General features: G+C 38.2%; 1 protein-coding gene across 1 annotated transcript in view; it reads left to right on the forward strand.

Annotated features, from left to right (window-relative positions):
- SLC16A9 (solute carrier family 16 member 9) overlaps nucleotides 1-27,991 on the forward strand; it is a 56,104-nt gene that overhangs the window by 20,223 nt on the left and 7,890 nt on the right. Inside the window, exons 2-4 of the mRNA XM_079792925.1 lie at nucleotides 5,207-5,437; nucleotides 16,493-16,636; nucleotides 26,983-27,078. Coding sequence (XP_079649051.1) covers nucleotides 5,242-5,437; nucleotides 16,493-16,636; nucleotides 26,983-27,078 — 436 coding nt within the window. The 5' untranslated portion in view covers nucleotides 5,207-5,241. The remainder of the gene's footprint in view (nucleotides 1-5,206; nucleotides 5,438-16,492; nucleotides 16,637-26,982; nucleotides 27,079-27,991) is intronic.

A 27,991-nucleotide genomic window follows, 5' to 3' on the forward strand; every position in this document is an offset into this window, starting at 1 on the left:
CCTCGGTATCTAGTGCAATATAATTTAAATTATAAGTGATCAAAACACGTTTTGAATAAACTTTACTTTTGTAATGCATTTCTGAAAGTATTATAGAAATTTTGTTAACTTAGAGTTTTTATTTAAAAGAATGCCAGAAAGGTGATTTTATCACATTGGATCATAAGATATGAAGAAGGGGAGCAAATAAGATGAAATTTTCAGGACAAAAATATGACATATCTATATTTTCCATATTTTGTGGTCATAAGACTCTACTCAAAAGTTTAACTTTTGACCCAAGTTAACTTTTTGGGACGAAGTGGGGTATGGGTGGGTAAAATTATCAACTTGAAATTACTGCATACTCACAATTTATTTATTCTGTTGTACATAAAAGAGATTAACACCAGCTACATCAACAAAATAATTTACTGAGTTAGCTCATAGAATGAAATGGAAGACTGGAGAAACCAGGCTTGGGTATCCCTAGGGAGTCAAGGTAGAAGGAACTGACAGAAGGCCTCTTCAATACACTACTATTGGGATCAATAAACTCTAAATATTTTTCTTTCATTATTTATAGCCTTTCATTCAAGATTCAGGGTTCTAGGAGAGAGATCCTACTGGCCTTGCTTGGATCAGGTATCACTCTACAGGTCAAGATCAAAGAACCTTGATGAATAGTTCCACCAACTGTTTAGCATAAGGAAGACCCAAATCCCCCAAAGGAAAGAAAAGGGGCACCATTACAAAAGGGAGGAAATGAAAACTAGTCTGTTTGTAAAATCGCCTTACAGAATACAGAATATCAGAGAAGTAGCAAGTGAGAGATACCTAAGGAATAGAGAAAACTACAGGAGAAAGGCATTACCCTGACAGAAAACAATAAATCACAAAATGGTATTTTTCACCATGCTCTATTGATATTACATATGTCTCAAACTATGAAACAAATGTCAGAAGCTGTTAGCCAACACTTCATAAAAACTTGTCTTTCTAGTCAGAGTTGGTACACATGAGAGCTTTGTATTTTCAAAGGTTTGTTCTCCAGACTGTTTACTGTGAGAAGAATTTTTCTGACTTCTTGTCCTATGTGTTGAAATGTCACCCCAGGCAAGGCAAGGCAAGGCAAGGCAAGGCAAGGCAGGGAAAAGGTATTGGGTGTATAGAGGCATTTCTGTCTAGGTAGGTCCTAAAACTGGGAGGGAAGATACTCCTCCTCACCCTTTCACTTTCCCTCCTTCAGAAAACATTGGCTTTTGCATGATTCTGTTGTTGTTTTTTGCCTATGTGAATGGGTACTTTTCCTAATATTCCATAATTTGAAGATTTAAGTGAAGGAGAATTTCAAATGCATTTTTTTTTTAACACAACCTTTTAGTCTCATTAGATGTTTGGTTATTGCTACCATACATTATCTAGTTTAGGGAATTAAGACTCTTTTCTTTAAAAGGGATTCTGAACAAAAATGCAAAGTATTAAATTCATGAGAAGACCAGAATTATATTGTTTACTTTTATAATAGAGTAAGCACTGGAGGGAGTAAACTTCTGATGAAGGGTCATATATGATTACTTCAAAGGATTTTAATATTTGGAGTATTCTGTCTGCTAACACAATTGTGTGATATGAGAGACTGGGTTTTAGATACTACCGTTTTGTGCACAAATTGTAACATCTTTTAGTTTTTAGTTATTAGACATTAAAATATTAAAATATTGAATATGCAGTTACTAAATAGTCAAGTTGTTTATGCAAAGGCCTATGGCAGGTGGGGACATGATTTTTGCCCAGTGTTCTAAATGTCAAAGTAAAAGTATTTACTGAAGCTTAGGTAAATTGTTGGGTGTAACTATGACTCTTTTAAGGTAGCCAAATGTCTCACCATCTAATTAAGGAGGTGAATGAATGGATGATTGATATTCCTAATGCCTTTACGTATTATCTGATGAAACCACAGCCAGGGCAATGGCTTAGCAAAATCTTTGAGCAAAAAAGACTCTGTTGACTTTGACTATAAACCTGGCATGGTGAAGAGACACAGGAGGTGTAGATTAAGTGGGAGTAGGGAGGTCAGGCTTTGGACTTCCAAATGCATTGCCACATATATTATTTCAAAACTTAGAAAAAGAAGAAACATTTTCAAATTTAAAAAAAAATTATCATTTTGATAGCAAAACTTAGTAAAAATTAAAAATAAAAATAATAAATCTTCTGAATTTTAAAATTCCCCTAAGTAGGTTGATATAATCAAAATAGTTCATTAAACAAGGAAGATTTAATCTAACAATTCAAGGATAGCCTAATAATAGAAAATACAGACATTATTACATTAAAAGTTATAAGGAGAAAATCATAATCATCTCCTTGGGTACTGGAAATGCAGTTGATAAAATGTAGTAAGCATTCTTTATAACACTCAAATATAGAAAAAATGAATGTTCATATAACTTGTGAAATAAACCTATCTTAGCCTCAGGGGCTGCACCTTGACATTTGAGGGCATTTCCACTAAAGTTAGAAACTAGACAAAGATGTATACTCTTATTATTTAACATTATTTTGAGTGTCCTGTTCAATGCAAAGACAAAAGAAGGAAATCAGGACTATAAAAGTTCAAAATAAGGAGGTAAAACTATCGGTTTTAGATGATTATATAACTATATTTTATTATGTGTTGTATATACCTAAAAGAATCACCCAAAATGCAGGCAAGAGAATTTAGTAAGGTAGTGGGATTCAAAATTACCATACAAATATCAACAGATAAATCAAAGAAATAACCCCAATTATAATGTTAGCAAAAAGGATAAAATATCTAAAAAGAAAATAAAAAGAAATGTTGGGGAAAACTTTAAACAAAAGTAGATTTGAACAAATGGAAATTAACACCATGTTCTTAGCTAGACTCAACATCATAAAAATAATTGATTTTCTTTAAATCAATATGTAAATTAACTTTAGTCCCCATGAAAACATCATCAGATTTTTTTAGAGTCAGATTCAGAAATTTATATAAAAAAGTAAATAAACAAGAAGAGCCAAGGAAATACTGAAAAGCTATGCAATGATGGAGAGAGAGAGGAGGAGGAACTTAGCCCCACTAAAACTTAAAATATATTTAAATTGGTAATTAAATGAATGTGGTAATGGTGAGTGAATAGATAGATCAATGGAATAGAACAGAAAATCCAGCAATAAACCCATATATACCCAAGAATTAGGTAGGAATTACAAATGGCATTTCACACAACATTCAGAGAATGCTAAGAAATGCACATTAAAGCTATAATGACATACTCTTTTAAAGCCAACAAATTGACAAAAGTCCAAAATTTTCACAACACACCCCAAATTGCTGGAGATGATATAAAGTGATTCAATCACTTGAAGCCAACTTGTAGCATTTGTAATGCTAATTACAAATGACATACCCTTTGACTCAGTAATTCCTTTGGGATTTTATCTAACAGATATGCATATATGCAAAAGGTTACGTGTATATATAAGGTTATTTACTGCAGCTTTGTTTTTCATTGTTAGCCAAAGGAGACTGGTTAAAGAGTTCAGAGAAAGCCCTACACTGGAACACAATGCAGCAGAAAGAAAAGAATAAGGAAGGTCACTATGCATTGATGTGAAGGTCTTCAAGATATTTGTCAAGTGGAAAAAAAATTCTGATTAAAAAATATATACATGCAAATGTATGTAGCATGCTATTTTGTGTAGAATAATAGAGGAAATCTATATTTGAGTTACTTATGTATGCATAAATTCTAGAAAAGAAACAAGAAGCATTGGTTATCCATGGAAGATATAGGAGTTAGGCAGGAAATAGGTAGATGAAGATTGTATACCTTTGCTATTTTTTTCATTTTTGAACCATGTGATTTTTTTTTGTCTCTTCAATAAGTAAATAAGCATATAGTCATATGGTGATATACTGTATGTGTGTATAAGTAAACTATATTTGTGTGTCTGTGTATAAAGAATCCTATATAATAAAAGCCCAGTGGCCATAATGACCGGAACGACTACTGGACCAGTCCCTATGAGGTGCATTGACCACCTCTTGGTCCATCCTCCCCAGCCCCGCAGGATCCCATCGCAGCATGGCGAATGGGGAACCGGGTGGGTGGTGGCAGGGTGGGACTGGGACTGGTGAGCAGGTGGAAGGCAGACCTCTTCGTCCTTCCCCCTGGCCTGCAGGCCCCGATGGATCAGCGGGTGGTGAACAGGGGAACCGGGGTGGGTGGCACAGTGGGGCGGGACTGGGGACTGGTGAAGGGGCAGAAGATGGCCCTGAACACAGGCTAGGCCTAGGGACCCTACCCGCACACAATTCGTGCACTGGGCCTCTAATATATATATATATAAAATAAGAATGCACTCTCCAGTATTGGTAGGGAAAAATCTCTAAGGGTGTTGAGTGACTAAAATAAGGTATGGAATGCAATGTACAATATTCTACTTTTTGTCAAGAAAGAGGGAAGTCTAAGGCGATTTGCTTGGAAGGGTACTCAAGATGGTGAACATTGTGATGTGCGGCCGGTTCCCCTCCAGTCTCCTTTCAAGAATGAAAGATTCCTCCGCTGCTGAGAGGGCTGCTGGCAGATGGCCTTCAGCTGACAACCCGTATGGGCACTGATTGCCTCTTCGGAGTGCCAGCTCACCTAAGGTCGTGCTTGCCCCTTTCCTGGGTGTTCCTTGTCCAGAGAATGACCAGCGTGGGCCAGCTCCCAAGTTGGGCAATTCTAAAGGGTCATCCCAGTTTTAGAAATTCCCTTCCTCCATGCCCCATGGCAGTTCACCTTCTCCCGCTGCCAATCCTTTTCATAGGAAGACAACACCCCAAATAAACCTATTCTTGCTAGGAATTTGCTTCCTGGGAACCCAAAGTGTAACAGGAAACCCAACTCAGTTATTTCAGTGGCTGAGTGAGGCTGGAAATGTGGTGAATGGAGATAAAATTGGGAAGGAGACTTTTAACTCTATGCCTTTTTATAATTTTTTTTAAAAAATGGAGCCACATGTATGTATGACTTATTTAAATTATAAATTAAAAAATGTAAGGTTCACTTTATATGCCAGTGATATTTTATGCTTTTCCACGTGTATTTTCCAAAAAACATCTTTTATGTTTCAATTTAGAACGTATTTTTAATCCAATATACTGTGCTTCACCTCACTCTAAATATGCATTTCTTTTCTGTTTTTGTTTAAGACCCACAGAGGCACACCTCCTGATCTCACCTTACAATGGAAATGAAGAAGTCACCTGATGGCGGATGGGGCTGGGTGATCGTGCTAGTCTCCTTCTTTACTCAGTTTCTGTGCTATGGATCCCCCATAGCGGTTGGAGTCTTGTACTTAGAATGGCTGGATGCCTTTGGTGAAGGGAAAGGAAAAACAGCCTGGGTCGGATCCCTCGCAAGTGGAGTCGGCTTGCTTGCAAGTAAGTGGGTAAATGTATGCTTCTCCTGACTCATTAGTCATTTCATTACTTTTGCTGCATCATTAACACTGTGCAAGGCATAGTAGGCTACTTGTTTTTAAAGTATAACAGGTTTTTCTTGCCTCCACTGAGATGATATAACCACTCTTTCACTGTAGTAAACTTGTGTGAAAATACAGAAATTCCATAAGATATTCATTCATTCATGTCTTTATTCATTTATTTGCTACTGTGTGCTAGACGCTGAATATGAAAAGATGAAGAGCAAACACATCATTCTGTCCTTAAGAGGCTCACAGTCTAGTGAGAGACACACTTCCATGAGTAAGAATGATACAGGGAAATGAGGGCAGTGATTCAGGAAATGATTCAGGCATGTCCACTGAATGCTGGTAGTCCTGTTACATGTTTCATAATTATGCCTCTTAATTCAGATACGCTGGGATCAAATCACATGTTCTACATTTGTATCACCTTTATAAGAAATATTTTACATGGCAAAGGGCAGTCCCATCTCACAATGATGATGTTATTAAGGATTTTAATATAGTGGGTTTTTTTAATAAGATATATGTGATGTTTTTTGTGTGACCTTCATATAATGTCTCCAAAAGTAATATTCTTGGTAAACATTTATATCTGATATAATAGTGATTCCTATAATCTTTACAGAGAAAATAGCAGAGGGGCTTTTATTTTCATTTAAAGACTTAATATCATATGACACTTCAATGTCTGGTGTAATAGTTTAAACTCTGCAGTAATATTTAGTGATTATCACTCTAACTTGTTGGCAAACTTACAGGTATGCTAAACTGGTGACGTAGATTGGATCATTAGCCCCGGGGAAGCTTCCTGTGTGCTCTGAACTTGACGTGATTTGTTGAGCAAATCATAATTTCTATTCTTACGGGGAAAATAAGGACATTTAATATAGAGATTTGTAAGGTGTTTTTCAGCTCTAAAATAATTTGGAATGGAAATAAAATGCATTAGCCATTTCCTTTTTTAAAATGTTGTCTTTCCTGAATCATAACGGGGAGTTCTTAAAACAAAACAAAACAAAACAAAACAAAAGCAGTTGCTTCCAATTGATGTTAAATTAAAACCAAGACTTGCTCCTAATGACTATGTATAGTGAGTGACTGGTTATTAGACTTGATGGTTATTAGACTTATTGTGATGATCACTTTGTAAGGTATCAAATGTTGGATCACTATGTTGTGTACTTCGTACTAATATAATATTGCATGTCATTTAATAATTAAAAATAAAGTAAAACAACAAATACATCCAACTTAAAAAAACAAAAACAAGACTTGAAAAACAATGTTGGATCATCTGGCCATGCCACATAAGATCACTAAACATAACCAAACAAATGAAAATTATACTATCATTATGAGCTCAAGATAAACAGTAAAGGTTTGCCCAAGATTTGTTTGAAAGGGTTTTTACCACCCTGAACATGCATGATCTTGTCTGAAAGGGTTTTTCAAAATGTGAATTGTTTGTAAAACTGCAAAGTACAAGTAGATGATAATTTATATGTTAATATATGTATTAATTTTGAGAAAATGATTGAATGTGAAGGGGAGAGAATTTTTTAATGTGCTCCAGTTAGTCACCATTCTTATTAGCAGATAGTAAGTTAAACAGAAATGTAGTTCCTTGGTGGTCAGAGCTGAGGCTGAGACTCTGAAAACTGAACTGCACTCTATCCTTTCTCTAAGTTAACTCTGTCTCAAGGGCCAGGAGCAGCTCCCGTTACTTGTAGGCAAGGTTGGCTGCATAATTTGCAGGCCCCAGCGCAAAATGAAAATGCAGGCATCTTGTTAAAAAAAAGTAAAGAATTCAACAATAGGACAGCAAATCAGTGTATGGCCTTGCGAAGAGCTAAGCCCTGTGTACTTGCATAGGTCACAAGCCCAGGAAGCCAGCCCTGCTTGAGGCTGGAGATAATAGAGTATCCCAGCGAAGTTCAGAGGAGACAACAAGTACTGGTGTGGGGGTGGGGTGTTGGTCTTAAGTCAGAGACTACTTCAAGTCCTGGCTCTACCACTATTTAGCTGAGAGATCTTGTGCAAGTCACTTAACTTCCATGTCATTAACTAGGAGAGGAGGTACTTGGAGCAGCTAATTAAAGCCTTTGAAGATGAGCATAGAATAAGGAGACCAAAGGATTAAAAAATGAGGAAAGGGTGGGAAAAAATGATGGCTGAAGAGCTACCCCTTATGTGTGTGTGTGTGTATATATATGTGTGTGTGTGTGTGTGCGTGCACTTGATTGTTGTCCACTGAACATATGTATGTTGGCTTCCCTTGGCTCTTCATAGTGTAAATTAAAGGACAAAGGCTGAAAACTATGGTAATATAGTATTAGCAAGAGGGGTCTACAAGGATGTGAACCACATTAACCATTTACTTTATTGAGAACTTTGTTCTACAGAGAAACAAACAGATCAGTATCTTGGAAATGGGAAAAGTATCTCATGTTGGTGATTCAAATGATTGTCAGTGGTTTTTAACCAGGGAAATGGTTAGAATCACCTATAGAAAAATTTCAGCATATAATCACCTGGATTTGATCATTAGGCATCCTAAGTCAGTCAGTCTACACTGGGGTCCAGATATGTGAATTTTTACAAGCCCCCAACGTGATTTTCAGTTGGGAACGATGCTTAAGCCTATCTATTTATAATTTCTTGATGTATGATTTGCTTAGACTTATTTATAAAGGGAACTACTGTTTCTGCTTGGATGTGGCACTGCTTCTGCCACATAAATCATGAAAAATAAATTGTGTCCAATGGTTTTGGTGTTCTTTGTGGGGTTTTGGTGAAAAATACACGTAAATGGGCATCTTTGCATTCTTTTTGATAAAAGATAACTCCATAATCAGTTGACCTTTAAGAAAGGATGATTATCCTAGCTCAGTGGTCGGCAAACTCATTAGTCAACAGAGCCAAATATCAACAGTACAACGATTGAAATTTCTTTTGAGAGCCAAATTTTTTAAACTTAAACTTCTTCTAACGCCACTTCTTTAAAATAGACTCGCCCAGGCCGTGGTATTTTGTGGAAGAGCCACACTCAAGAGGCCAAAGAGCCGCATGTGGCTCGAGAGCCGAAGTTTGCCAACCACGGTCCTAGATAATCTGGTGGACTGATTCAATCTGTTGAAAGGCCTTAAGAAAAGAGATGAGCTTTTCCAGGTTAAGAAGTTCTGCCTGTGGGGTATAGTTCAGCCTGTGCCAAGTTCTCACCCACCCTTCCTTGCCTAGCCAGATCCCACAATTGCATAAGCCAATTCCTGGTGATAAACCTCTTAATATGCAGGGTTGCTTTATGGCTGTGAGTACATAGAACACAGTTTATTCTTGTATTATGATTTATTAATTATTTTATTCTTTTCCATAAGAACAACTGTAAACCTATTTTTGCCCCACCCTACATGTCTTCTTCTAGTTAAGTTTCTCTGGCTAAAACCTGAATGATCCAGAAGGAACGAAAGGTAACTAAACTAGTTCAAGAAGGGTGGGACCATTTTTCAGACAATCGAGTTGCTGAAACAGCAGGGAGATCTTTTGTATCTCCAAAGGCCCTCAAATTGCTGAGTCAATAAATCTATCCCTAGGTTAATATAGTGCAGGGATGGGGAACATCCGCCTGTGGGCCACGTAAGGCCCAAGAAGTCATTTGGTCTGGCCCTGCCAAGGCAACCACTGGTGGGACTTGAAATTTAATAAATCTAGGAGCTTTTTTTCATGGCAGCATACATTTTTGTTAAGTGACTTATAGTAAGCGGATGATGTTGTAACTATACAAAAGGCCCTTGGCAGAAAAAAGGTTCCCCACCTCTGTTAAGTGAGTCAGTATGGCCCACAGGCTTGCTGAATGAGTTGTGAGTGCTGGCTGGCAGAGCTGGGGATGATCATATATGTGGATTTTACTCCCAAGCACTGTTACCTCTTTCAAGCAGGACTGAAATTCTGCCTCCTACAAGGATTCTGTTACAATGGCCAGTTCACAGAGTACTAGGTAGTTCCAGGATTGGTGAGAAGAATGGCAGGTTTTAGTCAAGCTCTCCTCCATCCCTACATAATACGGTCAAACCAGCCAACCAACAAAGCAGTCAATACTATACACAGAATCAAGGATTTGAGTGGCTGCGGCTCCTTAGTGCCTTTCTCTTCCTCAGAGAGATGATGAATTTAAAATTCCTGCTCTCAGGAGGTCACGGTTTGATTCCCGGTCAGGACGCATGCCTGGCTTATCTTATGTGTTACTATCTTTCTGTCCCTTCCTCTCCAAAATCAATAAAATAATACATTTTAAAATAAAATAAAATTCCTGGTCTCAGCAGGAGGAAGGAGTGCTCTTTTGTTGGACCCCTTGCTTATAGGAGGAGGGTAGGGCTCTCGTGGGCTCAGTCTACTCAGCTGGGAAATCCTTGTCCCACTGCCGTCACCACCTGGTTACTGCTATATTTTCTTTATCATTGTACCACTGTTGTAGGCAGCTAGAACGGCACTGGGTGTTAGACTGGGGGAGTCAGACCAGACCTGGTTTCAGCAACTTCAGTACTTGAGTTCTAGCTAGGAAAGAATTCAGAGCCAAGGCCGAAACTATGAGAGAACATTTATTTAGAAAATCACAGAGGTAGAAGAAGTAATTCATAGAAGAAATGGGCTGAGGAAACAAGTTATAGCGGCCAAGGAGGGCCCTTGGAGTTTGAGAGTGAGGAAGGTAATGGTAACACCCCTAAGGGGAGGGGGGGGGAGAGGGAAAGGTGGGAGTGTGCCCCCAGGAGGGAGAGCCCACTGGGTCCTCAGTCCTAAGAGTTTTATGGGTGGAGATTTTAGGGCAGGTCCCAGGGAAAGATCTTAATAGAATATTCATCAGCTTTCCAGGTGTGTCCTTTCAGGGTTGGGGTCTCCACTGATTGGTTGGTGCCAGGGCTGGGGGGTCATTATTCAATGCAGCTGGTCCTGAGGTCAGCCATGGGGGTCGCTTGTCTAGTTTTGCTGCTTTTCTGGGCCTGGAGCTGAAATACCACTGAGGCCAAATGTTATCTCTAGTGAGGAAAGGTCAGGGTTCCAAACCACATGACCAGCCATATGCTAGGGGAGGAAAGGTCACCCTGGGGCAAGGTCCCACCCTACAATTGTCCTTTGCCAGGCACCTGAGGCTTTCCACCCTCGTGACCTTCTGTACCTGGCCCATCATCCTTGCTCTGCTCATGTCTGTCTAACTGCTAGCAGGCCTGGCCATCTGACCAATTTTGGGACTCTGAAACTTTCAGGAAGAGAGAAGGGCATGGAAGTGAATTTATGTCCTGAAGAGAATAATTTATTTTCCAAAACTATCTAATAATAATTACATATTGGAAAATCATATTAGGGTTCTGTTCCCTCCATTAGAAGTATTTATACCCCTTTTGTTGACATAACCAGACTTCATGGCTTAGTTTAAGACTTAGTTCCTTGGTCCCTGGTGATCCCCTTTTTCTGAAACCCCAAAACACATGATCTGGACCTTTCTTTTGGTACTTATTGTCCATGACATTAGATTTTGATATGTGCTTGTTTTGTCTTATGGTCGAAGTTCTGGATCAGAGAAAAGATGTCAGGTTTTCCTGTCACATTGCAGTAATTAATAACAAACTATCAGAAGGATAAATGAAGAAAACAATCCCATTTAAAATTGCATGAAAAAGAATAAAATACCTAGGAATAAACTTAACAAAGGAGGTGAAAAACCTCTACTCTGAAACTGTAAGACATTGACAAAAGAAATTGAAAAGGACACAAATTAATGGAAGAATATACCATGCTCGTGGATTGGAAGAATTAATATAGTTAAAATGACCATACTACCCAAAGCAGTTCAGAGATTAAATGCAATTTCTATCAAAATACTAATGTCATTTTTTTAGAATTAGAACAAATGGGACCCCAAAAGACCCCAAATAGCCAAAGCCATCTTGAGAAAGAGGAACAAAGTTGGAGGTATCATGTTCCCTGATCTCAAACTATACTGCAAAGTTGCAATAATCAAAACAGGATGGTACTGGCACAAAAATAGACACACAGATCAATAGAACAGAGTAGAGAGCCCAGAAATAAATTCTTGCTTATATGGTCAACTAATCTATGACAAAGGAGGTAAAAATATGCACTGGAGTAATGACAGTCTCTTCAACAAGTGGTGTTGGAAAATCTGGACAGGTACACGCAAAAAAGAAAATGACCACTCTCCAACAACATATACAAAAATAAACTCAAAATGGGTTAAAGACTTAAATGTAAAGCTTGAAACCATAAAACTCCTAGAAGAAAACAGGAAGTAAACTATCTAACATCAGTCTGAGTAATATCTTTTTGGACATGTCCCTTGAGCAATGGAAACAAACAAACAAATAAATAAATGGGACTACATCAAACTAAAGAGCTAATACACATCAAAGGAAACCTTCAACAGCACAGAAAGACAACCTTACTGACTGGGAGAATATATTAACAAATTAAATATATCTGATAAGGGGTTGATACCCAAAATATATAAGAAACTCATACAACAATAACAAAAAAATCAATCTGATTGAAAAATGGGCAGAGGACATGAAAAAACATTTCTCTAAAGAAGACATACAGATGGCCAACAGACATATGAAAAGATGCTCAACATTACTAATCATTAGGGAAATGTTAATCAAAACCACAATGAGATATCATATCACACTGGTCAGAATGGCTATTATAAAAAAGTCAACAAATAACATGTTGGTGAGGATGTGGAGAAAAAAGAATCCTTGTGCACTGTTGGTGGGACTGCAAACAGGTGTAACCCTTGTGGAAAACAGTATGGAGATTCCTCAAAAACTAAATGTAGGTATATGACTCAGAAATTCCACTTCCTGGTACTTATCAAAATAAAATGAACACAATCATTTGAAAAATATATATGTACCCCTATGCTCATTGCAGCGTTCTTTACAATAGCCAAGATATGAAAGCAACCCAGGTGTCCAGTGATAGATGAATGGATAAAAAAAAAGTGACACACACACACACATACACTGGAATGTGATGCAGCAATGAAAAAGAATGAAATCTTGCCATTTGTGACAACATGGATGGACCTACAGGGTATTGTGCTAAGTAAAATAAGTCAGGCAGAGAAAGACAAATACCATATGGTTTCACTTACATGTGGAATCTTAAAACAAACAAAACAAAAAGATATTCAGAGAAACAGAGACCAGAGGGATGGTTACCAGAAGGGAGGGGTTGGGGAAGGAGTGAAAAGGGGAAGGGGAATATAGACAACAATATTTTAATAAGTGTATGGTGACAGATGATAACCAGAATTAGTGGAGTGATCATATATTAAGGTTTAAAAATGTTGAATCATTGTATTGTACATCTGAAACTAATATAACCAATATAAGATTGTATACCAACTACACTTAAATAAAAATAAATTTTTGAAAAAGATGTCACCTTTTCTCTAAGTAAGCAGCAGGTGGCAGTGTGGAAATAGAAAAAAATTTTAAAACAGTTTTCAATTTGCTGTTTTCGTCTGTCAAATAATTTTTAACCATTTTTTCCTTAAGCTTAATTTTTTCAGATTCATGTATTAGGCAAAAGTGATTTAAAATTTATTACATAATTGATAATAAAGTATGTATTTTATAAAACAGAGGGTTTGGTTGTACATGCTATGAAAATTACACCTTCATCCCCATCCCCAGCTTCCCAGACTCTGGATTTCCTTGTGGAGTTAATAGCATGCATTAAGGAACATAGATTTGAAGTCCTACTTTGAGGATGAAACTGGAAACTTTTCAACTATGCCAGTAATAGTATCTGTGTTTCAAGTCCATTGTGCTTATTACATTTGTAAACACTGACTCTCAATGTAAATGTAATTTGTTAAACAACAGAGAAAGGCCATACCCTTATGGTGTCAGACAACCATTTATGAGATTTGAATCTTAAAATCATGAAGTATCTAAGTATTTCTCATTGGGTATAGAGACAGCTCAACTATTAGGAAAGTTTGGTATTTCAAATGAATTTTTTCTTTTAAAACATGGCCACAGAATATTCCCCTCTGTGTGTCATATAAATATATCAGTATATTCTGTTCTGGCTCACACTAGAGAGGACCTGAAGTGGCAGGGGTCAGTTCATGATCAGGGAGGAATGTGAAAGAGTCACAGGTATTGAGAGCTAAGTGCTATCTCAGTGGTCTTAACCTTTTCTTAAATTAAATATGCACATAAGCCATTCTCTGGTACAGCAGTTCTCCCTTATCTGCAGTTGATATACTCGTATTCCACTGGGTGCCTGAAACTGTGGATAAGTATCCAGCCCTATATAAGCCATACTTTTTTTTATGCATCCATACCTATGATAAAGTTTAATTTATAAATTAGGCATAACAATCTACACTAATAAAAGAGAAAGATGCAAATTGACTGTACCTCCACGACACCCACCAGCCAATCAGGAGTGAGTATGCAAATTAACCCAACAAAGATGGCAGGTTAATTTGCATACACAGGATGGAGCGAAGACTGAAGGCTCCGGCCTGAGCAAAGACTGAAGAAGACTGAAGACGACTGAACACTGAAGACTGAAGAGGCTTGGCTTCTCCGCTGCAGCCAGAGTGGAGAAGCCTCGAGACTTAGCTTCTCCGCTGCGACTGGAGCAAAGGCCTGGGTCCTTGGTGCCGGAGGAAAACCAGTGCCAGCAGCCAGGGGAAGGAAGGACTATTGCACGAATCTTCGTGCAACGGGCCTCTAGTAACTAATAATAAAATAGAGCAATTATCACAATATTCTGTTATGTGGGCCATTATTAAGAAAATAAGGGTTACTCGAACACAAGTACTGTGATACTGAGACAGTCAATCTGATAACCAAGAGGGCTACTAAGTGACTAACTGATGGATAGCATATACAGTGAGGATACGCTGGACGAAAGGTTAATTCAGCTCCTGGATGGGACAAAATGGGATGGCAAGAGATTTCATTATATGTTGCTCAGAATGGCATGCAGTTTAAAACTTATAAATTGTTTACTTCTGGAATTTTCTGTTTAATGTTTGCTAACCACAATTGACTGAGGGTAACTAAAACTGTGGAAAGGGAAACCATGGATAAGAATATAATTGACAAGAATTCTGGGCTTGGGGTCTTTGGATTCTGGCTCTACCACATACTAACAATGAGACTATGGGTGGATTGCATCATTTCTCCTTTTGAGTTTCTTAAGACTTTTTTTATTGAAATAAAAAATACATACAGAAAAGCGTATATATCATGAGAGTATAGACCAGTGAAATTTTCACAAGCTCAACACACCCATGAAATGAGCACATTTACATCCTTCTATGTAAATAAGACTATTGGGCTAAATAACTTTTAATATCCTTTTATTTCTAACTAGAGGCCCAGTGCATGAATTCATACACAGTGGGATCCCTCAGGGTGGCCTGCGGAGATCAGGCCCCAGCTCACGCCTCCAGCCTCGCAGCCCCACAGCCCCGCCTGGAACCCTGCCTTGGCTTGGTGCCGCCCTCTCACCTGCTCCACCATCCTGCCTGCAGGGCGATGGATCAGGGCTGGGCCCCCTGCCCGGCTCCATCAGCGCCTAGGAGCTGGGCAGCGGCCCTGCTTCCCGCTGCTGCCACTGGTCGCCATCTGCGGGGTGATAGGTGGTGCGATTGGGCCTCTGCTTGCACCCGCCTTGGCCTGGCGCCGCACACTCACCTGATCCACTATCCCACCGCTGTCCCGCTCTCGTCAGGGCCCATCGGGGCCGGCAGCAACTCCACTGCTGCCCACTGCCAGCGCCACATCACCAGCACCTACCATGTTCTGTGCCACCCCTTGGTGGTCAGCGCACGTCATAGCGAGCAGTCGAACTCCCGATCTCCCGGTCGAACTCCCAAACACCTGCCCCCCACCCCCCGAGGGGACAATTTGCATATTAGGCTTTTATTATATAGGGTATGCTAATCTCTGTAGTTGTAGGTACTTTTCAGGTACAGTGCTGGTGGGAAGGAATTTCACTAGCACTTAATGCTATTCCATGAGAAGTTGCCCACCTACACATAGAACAGATCCAGGTAATGGTCTCTTTTGCCTGTTGGTCAACAGTGTGCTGTCTTCCCCAGATTCCAGGTTACACATGGAATGTAGGACAGTGGAACACAGACCCATCCCTGGGTGGGTAGGGTGCTTTTCCATTTGGCCAGAATATTCTCTAGGAAGAGAATAACTACTTCAACCCCACCTCTTCTCCACAGGGTTGCAATTGCTTGTATTCAATCAATCAGCACATCTATCTTCATCACCAATTATACGACAGGCCTTGTGCTGGAAAGAAGCTCTGGCTAGGAAAGGCACCTGAGACATGCAGGAGCCAAAAATCCTCAGAATATGAGGGTTAAGACCAGGGTCGCAGGAGTCAGACTAACTGGGTTTTTACTCTGTTTCCATTCTGGTGGCACTGCTGCTGCCACTGGCATCACTGAAGAATGAGCACTGATTGGGCACTTCCTTGTGCCAGGCCTGGTGATCAGCGTTACACCTGCGCTCTTATTTGTTCTCCCAGTAAACACTATGCGGTGGCCTCAATTTCAGAGGAAGAAACTGAGGTACAAAGAGATCAAATAAGTTGCCTGAGATCAAAGAGCCAGCAAGTAGCAGCGCTCACATTTGAAGAAAGTCTCATTCAGAACCTCCCACTTAACTATGTGACCTCACCCCCATCCCACACTTTAATTTCCTTATCAACAGAAATGAGGGTAACAATAGTATCTCCCTCCCAGGGTTGTAGTAAGATGAAAATGAAAGGAGGTTGTTTATGTGAAGTACATAGTGCCCATCACATTGTATTTACACAGAAGATGCTTATTATTATTTTAGTGTTGTTATTTTATGATGCAAAGAGTCATTTTAAACTTCGGGTGGAATGGGTAATATGATTGTGAAAAGGAGATGACTGTGACATAAGTGAAGGTTTCATTTCTTTTTTTTAGGTCCTATCTGCAGCCTCTGTGTCTCATCGTTTGGAGCGAGACCCGTGGCGATCTTCAGTGGCTTCATGGTGGCTGGAGGCCTAATGCTGAGCGGTTTTGCCCCTAACATCTACTTTCTGTTTTTTTCCTATGGCATTGTTGTAGGTAAGAAACCTGACCACTGTAACTTTCCTAAGCGCCAAGAGTTCATCATAACTTTACCAATGTCGGCTTCATTATTTAGTTAATATAGGAGGGGGAAATGTTCAGTAATAACTTATGATAAGTGGCCACTTCACCCAAAATTGTTGCCTTGGTAAAATGTCCATCAGCAAATCAAAATATTTGAAATGATAGATGTGTTTTAACAATGCACCTTATGGTTTCTTTCAAGGGGCAGGAAGGTATTTCATTTCTGTGCTTGTCTCCAAAGCACACAAAAGGAAAAATGAGAGGGGGGACTAGGAGACATGTATGTGACTGACATCTGTCACTTCTCACTGACCTAGGGAGTGGTCCCTTTCATATTGGTTGGTTAAGCAGGGCTGTGTTCTAAACATCCTGCTGTTTCACACCATCTGTCACCACGGCCCTGATCACAAAGTCATAAGAGAAGTAAAGAGTAGATTGTAAAGCATATAATTCATTTTGTTTTTGTTTTTGTTTGTTTTTTAATTTCTTTATTGATTAAGGTATTATATATGTGTCCTTATCCCCCCAATATCCCCCCCATCTCCCCCATTCATGCCCTCACCCCCCTGGTGTCTGTGTCCATTGGTTAGGCTTATATGCATGCATACAAGTCCTTTGGTTGATCTCTCCCTTACCCCCACCCTCCCCTACCTTCCCTCTGAGGTTTGACGGTCTGATCGATGTTCCTCTGTCTCTGGATCTGTTTTTGTTCATCAGTTTATGTTGTTCATTATATTCCACAAATGAGTGAGATCATGTTTATCTTTCTCTGGCCGTATAATTTATTTTTAAGATAAGGCATGATTGAAGAAAACTGAGCGGTGGGGATGGTTGATGGTGGCCTTGGTTACAGGAGAGGAAAAGCAGAGTGCTCTGGCCTTGAGAGTTCTTTGGGGGGGTGGGGGATGCTTTGGTGATGTGCTGTGCTAACTGTAGTCAATGTTTAACATCATCAGACTCAGTATTTGTAGGAGCTGCTTGAAGGGAATTTGAAAAAGACTCCCGCTTTTTAAGTTTTTCCTTAGTGTCTGAAAAAGCCTAATTTGTTGACTACCAGTATTCCTCTCTTTTACTTGAGACTGTTTCCCCAATAATAAATAATAGGAAAAATGGCAGCTAGCATTCACCGAGTACTTACTGCGTGCCAGGGTCTGCACTAAGTGAGGTATCTGATCTCATTTGCACTTCCCAAGAACCTGTTTTACAAAAAAGTGAAGCGGAAAGTGAAATGACCAACTAAAGCAACATAGGGGTGGGGAGAACATGTGGGGTGGGGGTCCACTCAGTCTGACACCACATCCTGACTCCTTTACATTTGTGTAATTGTTTTTAGTGCTTTTAGAACCCAAAGTTTATTTTAAATTTAACTACGTGCCCTAATACTACTCAGATGGTAATCCAAATGAGCAGGTCACTTGTTAGTTCTTTGAGAACATAGTATGTTTGATATTTTATCTCTATAAAGCTTTAGACAGTTTTGAACCTGTAGCTACATATATATTGAATAATCATTTTGCATTCTTGTCTGAAATAATAAAAATAAAAATGTAGATATCTATGTTTAGTCATGATGGGATTATTCCTTTCAGAACACAGGACAAATTATTTCTTCTAAGACAAAATTTCTTTTAGGATTGTTCTTTTTGCATAGGAAATTGAATCATTAAATTGAACCATTGGTATGATTTTGGTGTCTTCCCTAAACTCTGGACTAAACGTTTAAAATTTCACAGGGTTTTGCTCCTACTCATGGTTTCTAGAGAAAGCCTTTATGAGCACATATCAAAAGTTCTCACTGACCTAAAAACTAACAAAAAGTGACACATTTGCATTACCTATAGATACAAATGATTTTTTAAAGAAAAAAAATTAGCTGACATTGCCAAAGATTTATATACGTTAGATTGTGTTGGAAGAGTATCTAAGGATATACAAAAAGAAAAAGACAAAATGAACTAACTCCCATGATTAAATTTTAAAATTTCCCTAGCAACGGAGAGAGCTTTACCAGCTTGTGAAATTGATTTGGATTTGGCTCATGTTACTGGAACCTTTCAATAGCTAACCCCTATGAACACATGGTCTTCAATTCATTAGATAGTGGTCTTGATATACTCCTTTGGCGGCTACTGGTAGTGCTGGCGGGGTCAGAGAGCTTCCACTGGGCTTTCTCCACTGTGGTAACTCTTACTCCACTGGCCAAGAAGCAGTATGTAGAGGGTTGTACTAACTGACATGTATGCCTGCTCCATTAAATAGCAGCAACTGGGGAAATGACTGTTGGATGGATCCACGGACTCAGAGGGCCTACTGTGAGCCAGACCCGGGCCATGATCCTATACGTTACCTGCTTCCCCCATGTGACCCCACTATAAAGGGAGACCATGTAAATACCTCAGATTCCTAATGAACAATGTCAGCTTGTACCCAGAGTCCAACAATGCTCAAAACATATCCCACTCATCCCGGTGTGTGATCTCCTAAATGCCGCTGTGGCTCTCTTTGGGTAAAGAGTCAGGGTATGATTATCTACTTGTCATTGTGTTGGTTGCAATGTCCTTCCTCCTGGCATAACCAGCCTCTCCTCTAGTTGATGGATTCTGGGTCAGAAAACGGGCTCAGGTCTGGAGAATGTGTATGACTCTGACTTGGTGATAGATGCATGATTTGAAATCATGCAACTAGGAGGAAACGTTCAGCTCATGGAGAGACCCTTGGGCTTCGGGCCAGGAGATGTAGGTTCTGTGAGCTTGAGCAAGCACCTTTATTTCCACAAGTGACTGTCCCCTCACCTGAGGAGGCGGGCTTAGCAACCTACTCCCTATAGGTCTTGTGGGGACTCCACGAAGCCAAGCAAAAGATTTGAGTTGGATTTCAATTAATAATTTAAAAAACCACCCACTCTGGTAATTTTTGGGGCCCTGTGAGCTACTCCTTGCTAGCAGATTATTAACAGTTATTCCATGGTTGACTTGTTTGTGGTTTTATTTCATCAGTAGGCTCACAATATAGGGCTCATAGAATATTTGTGAGATACATAAGTGAGAGAATAATGAATAATGACACTTCCATTCTGTCACCATTTGAAGTAGAGTATCCAATTGAAAAGGCAGTGACAGGAAATTATTACCCAGTCTAAACTCATTCTCCTTTCTGTATTATGAGTTCCTTAGAAAAACAAGGGCAAGATGCAGTCTAATGATAATATGCATGGAGCGCCAGCCCTGTGTAGAATTGTATTCTAAGCATTTTCATTCATCAGGAATGAATGAAATGGGCTCTTAAGATAGAAAGACTGGCATAGGGAAGGAGCAAGCATTAACAGAAGGCTCTGGGGTCAGACCATGTGGGTTAACTGTGTTAGATCCACTTGCCAGCTATGTGACTCCAGACAAGTTACTTATCTTGTTCTCTCATTTTTAAAAGTGAGCATAATAATAGCATCCAACGTATAGGGTTTTACAGATTGATAATGCAATAAATAGTAGCTACTATAACCATTATTATTAGTTTTGTGACTTTGGAAAATTATTTAATCTCTCTGGCTTCTATTTTTATTTTTTCTAAAATGGGACTAATATGAGTACAGAGATATTGTGACTCTTCATGAGAGAATGTGTATAGAGAAGCACACAGAGGTATTTAATACATATTTGTTCCCTTCTCCTTGAATTTCTTTCTGACCTCTTAGTTCAAGAGCACAGCAGCATTTTTTTTCCTACTGAAGAAGCTCTATGGAATCAGAAATATTTATCTAACAGATTAAAGAATATAGAAAAATAAAGTAATATAGTATCATGTTTAATCATCCTATAAAAGATCAAAAGAATGCTGAAGTGTGTTAATTGGCATAATTCTGTTTTACCATTTAATTGATATTTTTAAAAATAACATCTTGAACATATGATGTTATCTTGTTCAGTTTTTGTAGCTAAAATAAATGGCAGCTTGCCAGTCTTTTAATTGGCTATAAACCATGCTGCCAAACCTGGTAATTCAGGCTCCTGTTTTCTTAGTAACTTTCCTAAATCAGAAAAAAAAGGGTAGTGGGAGACTGTGGATGGGGTCGGATGAGGCGGTGCAGAAAATATGTCCTTAATGAATTGCTCAAGTGCCTTCCCAATACTTTCTCTTTGCTTTTCTGAAAAGTACAACTTCAAGTCAATTTCTTGTATTCTCTTCCTCTATAAGCTATTGTTATTTAGTTACCTGGTTACTGTTTTCTTAATATTCTCTTCTTGATTTTTGGAAAAATTTAATTTTCTTTGCCTTCATTTTCTTGGTAACATCTGCATAGGGGAGGGGAAAACAAAATTCGTAGAAAATCTGATTTTCTTACTCTAGTTCTAGCTATTGAGATAAAAGTCATTCACTATATATTTCCTTTAGCAATTATAAGCTGTTTTTTGTTTTCAATGGTTAGATCATTAAAGATAGTCTTTTGTCTCTCATGGATGTTCAATTATAATAAGGAACTTTGATCTTCTAATTAATCTCAGGCTATATCCACATAATGCTGTAATACTCAGGTAAAAGTGAAAAAAATGTACCAACATAATAGCTATTTTTAGTACTTTGTTATGTTCCAGGTACAGATATTAAATCTTTTGCATTTTTATGTCTCTTAATCCTTATAGTTATCTTGTGAGATTGTTTTAAAGATAAGGAAACTAAGAAAGTTTAAGTAAACTCTCAAATTCCCAAAGTCACACAGCCAATACATGATAGAGTTGGGATTTGAATCTATAACTGTGCTCTTAACCAGTCAATGTCATGTTCAGGAGAGTTGGGCTAAGTATATAAAATTTAGAGTCATGTCAATTTAAAAAAAAAAAAAAAGGACAACTACTTGGACTTTTTAACTTCCCATGCAGATGTTTTAGGCTGAAAACATAAGAGTACCAACATTTAACTACTTTAATTTACATTTAGTTGCCCTATATTTTGATGCTCTAACCTTATTAATCTTTTTTAGCATCCTAAGTTACGTTCTCATTATTTCATTTCCAGGAATAGATATTTCTGTAATACTATTTGCAATTGCCAATCCTAACCAACCCTTTGAACAGGAATATGACATATTGACTCAGATATTTAAAGAGGTTGTTGAAATGTTTGTTTCAGAATATACTGAACAGGAATTCTCCGAAATGACCAAGACAGAAGTCCCTACACTTTAGTGACCAACTGTCCCAGTTTGTCCAGGACTAAGGGCTTTCCTTGGATGTGAGGCCTCTAGTGGTCAAACGGGGGAAGTCCTGGGCAAATCTGAATAAGTGGGTTCCCCTCCTGTATACAGAGAGTCTGGATTGTGTGGCTCCACCCTTAGCACTTCTTAAGATTGCCCCATTAGAATGCACTGTCACTAAAATATTTTATTTTTGTAAAAGTAACACTGCAGGAAGAAATTTTTATATTACAAATTCAGGGGTTCGACAGATGTCTGTTCAGTTTCACACAAAAAAAATATGTATAATCACAGGATATTTAAAAATAATTCATAGACATTTTTAAAAATATGTACACCACTTCAAATTTTTTATTGCTTGTCCCCCCAAAATAAACCAAAATTTCATTTGCATGATTTTATTCTTATGCTAGTTCTTAGAGGTGTTTGCTTTCTGTATTCTGATTAAGAAGCATTTTGTAGCTCTAGCTCAGTTGGTTGGGCATCTTCCTATACACCAAAACGTCACTGGTTCGATTCTCATTCAGGCCACATGCCGGGGTTGTGGGCTTGACCCCCAGTAAGGGGAATGCAGGAGGTAGCTGATGGATGGTTTTCTCTCTCTCTCTCCCTTCCCCTCTCTCTAAAATCAATAAAAATATATTTTAAAACATTTTTAAAGAAGGATTTTATAATATTACAGTATTTTCTTTCAATTTTAAAAAATATACATATATTTTTATTTATATACCCATATAAATACTATATATATATATATATATATATATATATATATATATATATATATACCTACATAAAATAAAAATGATTGTTGTATTCATTCTGCTTATATATTTTGAAAACTTGTCATGGACTTTTTTCCATTCAATAAATATATTTTTACAACATAATTTTTATGTCAACTTTAACAGACAGTTTTTAAAAAAATATATTTTTATAGATTTCAGAGAGGGAGAGAGATAAAAACATCAATGTTGAGAGAGAATCATTGATTGGCTACCTCCTGCACACACCCCACTGGGAATCATGTGCCTGGACTAGGAATCAAACCGTGACCTCCTGGTTAAAAGGTCTACACTCAACCACTGAGCCACACTGGCTGGACTTGAGTTGAGTGTTTGAAGGACACTAGGATGTGGTCGGGTGGACACAGGTTGGAAAGGAAATGAGTGGTAGGAGAGGACATCCCAGGAGTTCATATGCTCAGAGGCATAAAATAGAGTGCAGTCTTCTCATGGACGTTTGTTTAATGAATGCACAAGTCATATGGGAAGTTGCAAATCTGTCAAAGTATGGTTGTAACAGAGGCCGGTGATAAAAAGTTTTGCTTGGACTATTGTAAGAGTGTGATGTGATGAGAATTATATGATAGCAGTTTAGAAGGTTGAATGGTGGGAAAAGTACCAGAGGCTAAAACAGATTGAGAGGCTATAGCTCAGATCAGAAAAGATGAGGTGAACTAAGGCAGTGGCAGTGCAGAAAGGCAGGGGGTTGGTGATCATTTAAGCAGTGGGTGTCATAAACCAGCAGTCGCCATGGCTGCTGCCATTTTTGTTGGGATTTATTTATCTTCCTCCATTGCTGGGGCAATCCAAGCTCCTGCTCTCTCCAGCTCCATGGCTGCTGCCATTTTTGTTGGGAATTATTTATCTTCTATAATTGAAACTTTGTAGCCTTGAGCGGAGGCCAGTGCTGGCCAGGGCGGGCAGGAAGCTTGGCTTCCTCCATTGCTGGGGAAACCCAGGCCTCCTGCTCGCTCCGTGGCCACAGCCACCTTGGTTGGGTTAATTTGCATACTCGCTCCTGATTGGCTGGTGGGCATAGCGGAGGTACGGTCAATTTTGCATGTTTCTCTTTTAATAGTGTAGATGTCTGGCTTCATAGAAGACACCTGCATTCTCCTATCTGCTCAGTACTCAATTGTTGCAATATGTTTTTATGATTAAAGTGTATGAAGGAAATTTGGTCTCACACAAAGGTATAGTTGGAAAATGGATGAGATTTTAATAGCCTTTTCAGGTAATTGTAGATATTCTTCTTTGTCACTCAGTAAGGGACAATTTTCTAAAGGTTAATTGCAATTTGGAACCTGATACCACATCAGTAGACTTTTGTGCCCTGTTATATTAAGTCCATTTGTTTATTCTGTACTTGGATCTCTGCATTCAAACCTGATTTTGAAACATCATGAATTGGTTATTTTAAAAATATCAGTTCGTTGAGTTATGCAAGAATTTAAAAACGTTGGTACATTTCATTATACAACATCTTAAAAATCATTTTTGTTAGCATCACCAATCGGCTCATCAGAAAATCTATATGTATTGGGAAGTTGTCAAATTCATGGTGATAGAGACAAATTTCCAAAATTGTTGTTTTTGCTGGAATTTCTATCATTGGTAACAATGACTGTCAGTTGCTTCCCTTATTAATTTGTTTTTGAGGAAACATCTGCCAAATACCCACGTCTGAGTAAACTAGTTTGTCCGTCATACATTCTTTCAAATACAAACAAGGTTACATGAAAAAGTGACTATTTTAGCTGACTCATAAAACAATTACATGAGCGCTTTCCTTGCAACAATTGTAATTCAGACTAAGCATTTTTTTAAAATTGTGTTTGTTTTTACTGTGAGCAGGTGATGGTGAAGCATAGAAGGTATAAAGTTTGGCACCAGTACTAAGGCTCTTGGAGTTTTACTGACCATCGGCATAAATGTGAACATAATGTAATAAACAGCAGCAACAGAGAGCATCTTAGTATTATTATGAAAACAGTTTTGACTTTACGGGCTCCATGGAAGATCTTGGGGACTCTCGAGATGTCTCGTTAACAACTGTTGATTTAAGATCATCCTGATACAGACCTGGGGAGGCCTCATGCCACCTTCTGCTTTTGGAAAAGTTTAAAGAAAAGGCATTTCAAACTTATGCTACATTTTTTAAAAAAGTGAGATAATCTTATCTGAAATCCATGGCCTTAAAACAATTTTTTAAAACTTTATTTTTAGCCAAAATTACAAGTTTAAAAGTTGCTATTTCAACTTTTCTAGAGTGGCATTTAGTAATTGGATATCTTTTTGTGTGTGTCTCTAAATGCCTAACATTTGTAAGAGCCCTAACAACCAAATCACAGGAAAGTAAATTCAGCCCTCTTCCTTAGTAAAGAGTAACTTTTTTTTATTTATTTCACAAAATTGATTGTCTAGAAATAAGTCTTCTATCGTGTCTTAAAGTGTTCTATATGTAGTAATAACAACTGTATAAACCAATCCAACTCCTGTCTTAGTTGTTAGTATTTCTTCCCTGAACTCAGACGAAAGGATGCTTTACTTTAAAAGGTTTATTTAAGTGTAATTGTTTTAACCTATCTCATTTTTTAAGAAGACTTTTTATGCAATCAAAGATGATCATCTGAGTCCTGTGTTATTTAAAGAGCTAATTTCCTAGAATGTTTGTGTGATATATTTGTTAAGTCCAGGTATTCTTTCTAATTATAGTACATGTAGCAATTAAAAGTAATGAAAATGATCTTAATAACTTATCTAATGGGCCATGGTTAAAATTCAGTTTTTAGACTGTAGCTTATGTGTCATTTATAGAGTGATTCTTAAGAACAGGTGATGTTGCAGATGAAAAGCAAAAAGTTATGGGTTAGAAGCCAGAGGGAATTTTTATGAAAAACAAACTGAGATCATTAGGTACTTAATAGGGATGAAAACTTTAAGCTAACAAACAGAGCCTTGGAGGAGATCTGAAGATAAATATTGAACTTGGGGTCTCAAGAAAGGGAAGTTTACATTTATAGAAAAGTAGAGAATAGTATAACAAACAACTATCTGCCACTTACATTTAATAATTATTAATCTTTTATTTTATTTGTTTTGTCTTTTTGTGTGTGTGAAGATACTTTAAAAGACATCATGACATTTTACTTCTAAATAAGGTAATGTTGTTATGAGAATGTCCAAATTGATGGAAGAGTTTATCTGAGCCAAACGGTGCACATGCCTAGAAGTCAGATCTCAAGAGATTGAGAAAATGCTCCCAAGAATGACAGTTTTGCAGTTCTTTTTATGTATTTGGAATCAAAGGAGGGAACTTAAGGAGATTACATGAAATCTATTGGTGGTAGGTAAAGGAGGTGGAAGAAAGCAAGTTGGAGAAATCTCCAAGGTTGGATAAAAAATGGAGAGGTATATATTCCCTTTACATTGGTGGGTACAGGATAGTTAACATTTTAACAGTTACAGTAAGTAGATGGTGTTCAGGCAACAAGATCGTGTGCTCCCTTGAGGGTGGCTATACCTTTGAGGAGACTGGAAAAGAGAATTACTCTGGCATTTCAAAGATGTGTTAACCTAAGTGCACAAGTAGGATGGACAAGCCTTAGGCAAAGATAAACCATTTACTAAGAAAGTTATAGGCCTGGTGCTTAACTACTTACCATGACCTGCCCAAAAAGAAATTTATGATCAGATCACCTTGTGAGGTTACTTTCAGTCACTGAGTTTGTCAGATTTATGACAATCCTTTTTTGTTTATAATAATTTGCAGCTCTAAAAGAGAAAAACTTACCAGTATACATTTTACTGTGATGTGTTAATCTGAAGACAACTAGGGACATGCCTGAGGGTCTTTGTTTTGCAAACTGAGGTGTGCAAGCTATAAGCTCTTGCAAAATAGGCTGGGATGATGAAAGGGATTTTATAAAATTGTTTAGAGGACTTAGAGGAGGAAGAACGGTGAGCAAAGGACAAGAACTTGGGAAGAGAGACAGAGATATTAAATGGGCACATTTGGTTAAATTTTGCTATTTGGTGTGTGGTTTAACCATTTTCTCTCCCTACAATATCTTAATTCAAACTTGAAGTATTCATTTATGCTTTATAAATTGGATTATTTTTTTCAACTTGTCCCTGACCTTTGGGTGTGTAGAGTGAAAACTGAGCCTACATAAATGTGTCCATTGGAGCTGCACAACTAACATTGAATGTATCTAGGAATTCATACTTGGAAGAGTTTTAGGCAGTTGGTGACAGAATGCCCTATTGGGATTATCCCCCCCCCCCTTTTTTTTGCGTTGAAGTAATATATGTAATTAATCTATGCAATGTCTTCTTATGTTTAGGTCTCGGATGTGGTTTATTATACACTGCAACAGTGACCATTACGTGCCAGTATTTTGACAGCCGCCGAGGCCTTGCACTTGGCCTGATTTCAACAGGTACATTTTCAAATTAAGTCCAGTATTGCCCCTATTCAGCCTTCTAATCAAAGTTAAAAGTTGGCAAACAGATATGTGTAACCAACTACTCCCAGCTACCACTCAGGTAGCACCTTTTTTTTTTTTCTCTATTCCTACAAGAACATTTTATTTTCCACTGTAAATGTGGCATCGCTTTCAGAAAAGCCTAAGATATACATATGAAAAACTGTTTATTTCAAAGGTGTGTTAACCTAGAGGCACAGCAACAGTGGACAGGGCTCGCTTAAGGCAAAAAAATAAATCTTTTACTAAACAGTTATAGGCCTGGGCAATGACAACGCAGCCCAGTAAGGAATTTATGATGAGATCACCCTGTGAGATTACTTTCCATAGAACCCCTTTTCTCCGTCCACAGATATCATATAGGAAAGAAAGCGGACGGGCCCAGTAAATTTGAGAGTCACATGCTGGTGAGAACCTTGCTGAAAGAAGTGGACAGCGTGTATATAAAGCCCCTTATCCCTGAGAAAGACAGGAGAAAAGGAAGGGAAATGGTGACACTGTCAGAAAGACGGATGCTGATAGCTTCGACCTCCATTTACTGTGACACTTACAATTCCCACACAAAAAAAGTGGAAAGGACTGATTTATGAATACAGCTCACTGACCTATGTGCACAGCCAAAGACGGGCTGTTTACTCTTGCTGTTCCTTTAATAATCAAGAGATGATCACTGCGGGGGTGGGGAATATAAATATAAAAGTTTCTGGACTCTGATATTTTAAAGTGGTGCTTTATTTTTCAGTTGGATTCTTTTCCTAGGCTGTTTAGGGAATTTATCAAAGTTTCTGTAGCCAATATTTTATGAGTTTGGTTAGGAGATAAAGCTGCCAAGTTTACTAAAAAGCTGTACGTTTACATACACTACCTG

The sequence above is a fragment of the Cnephaeus nilssonii genome, assembly GCF_951640355.1.
Source record: "Cnephaeus nilssonii genome assembly, chromosome: 16".
In the NCBI taxonomy this organism is placed as follows: domain Eukaryota; kingdom Metazoa; phylum Chordata; class Mammalia; order Chiroptera; family Vespertilionidae; genus Cnephaeus; species Cnephaeus nilssonii.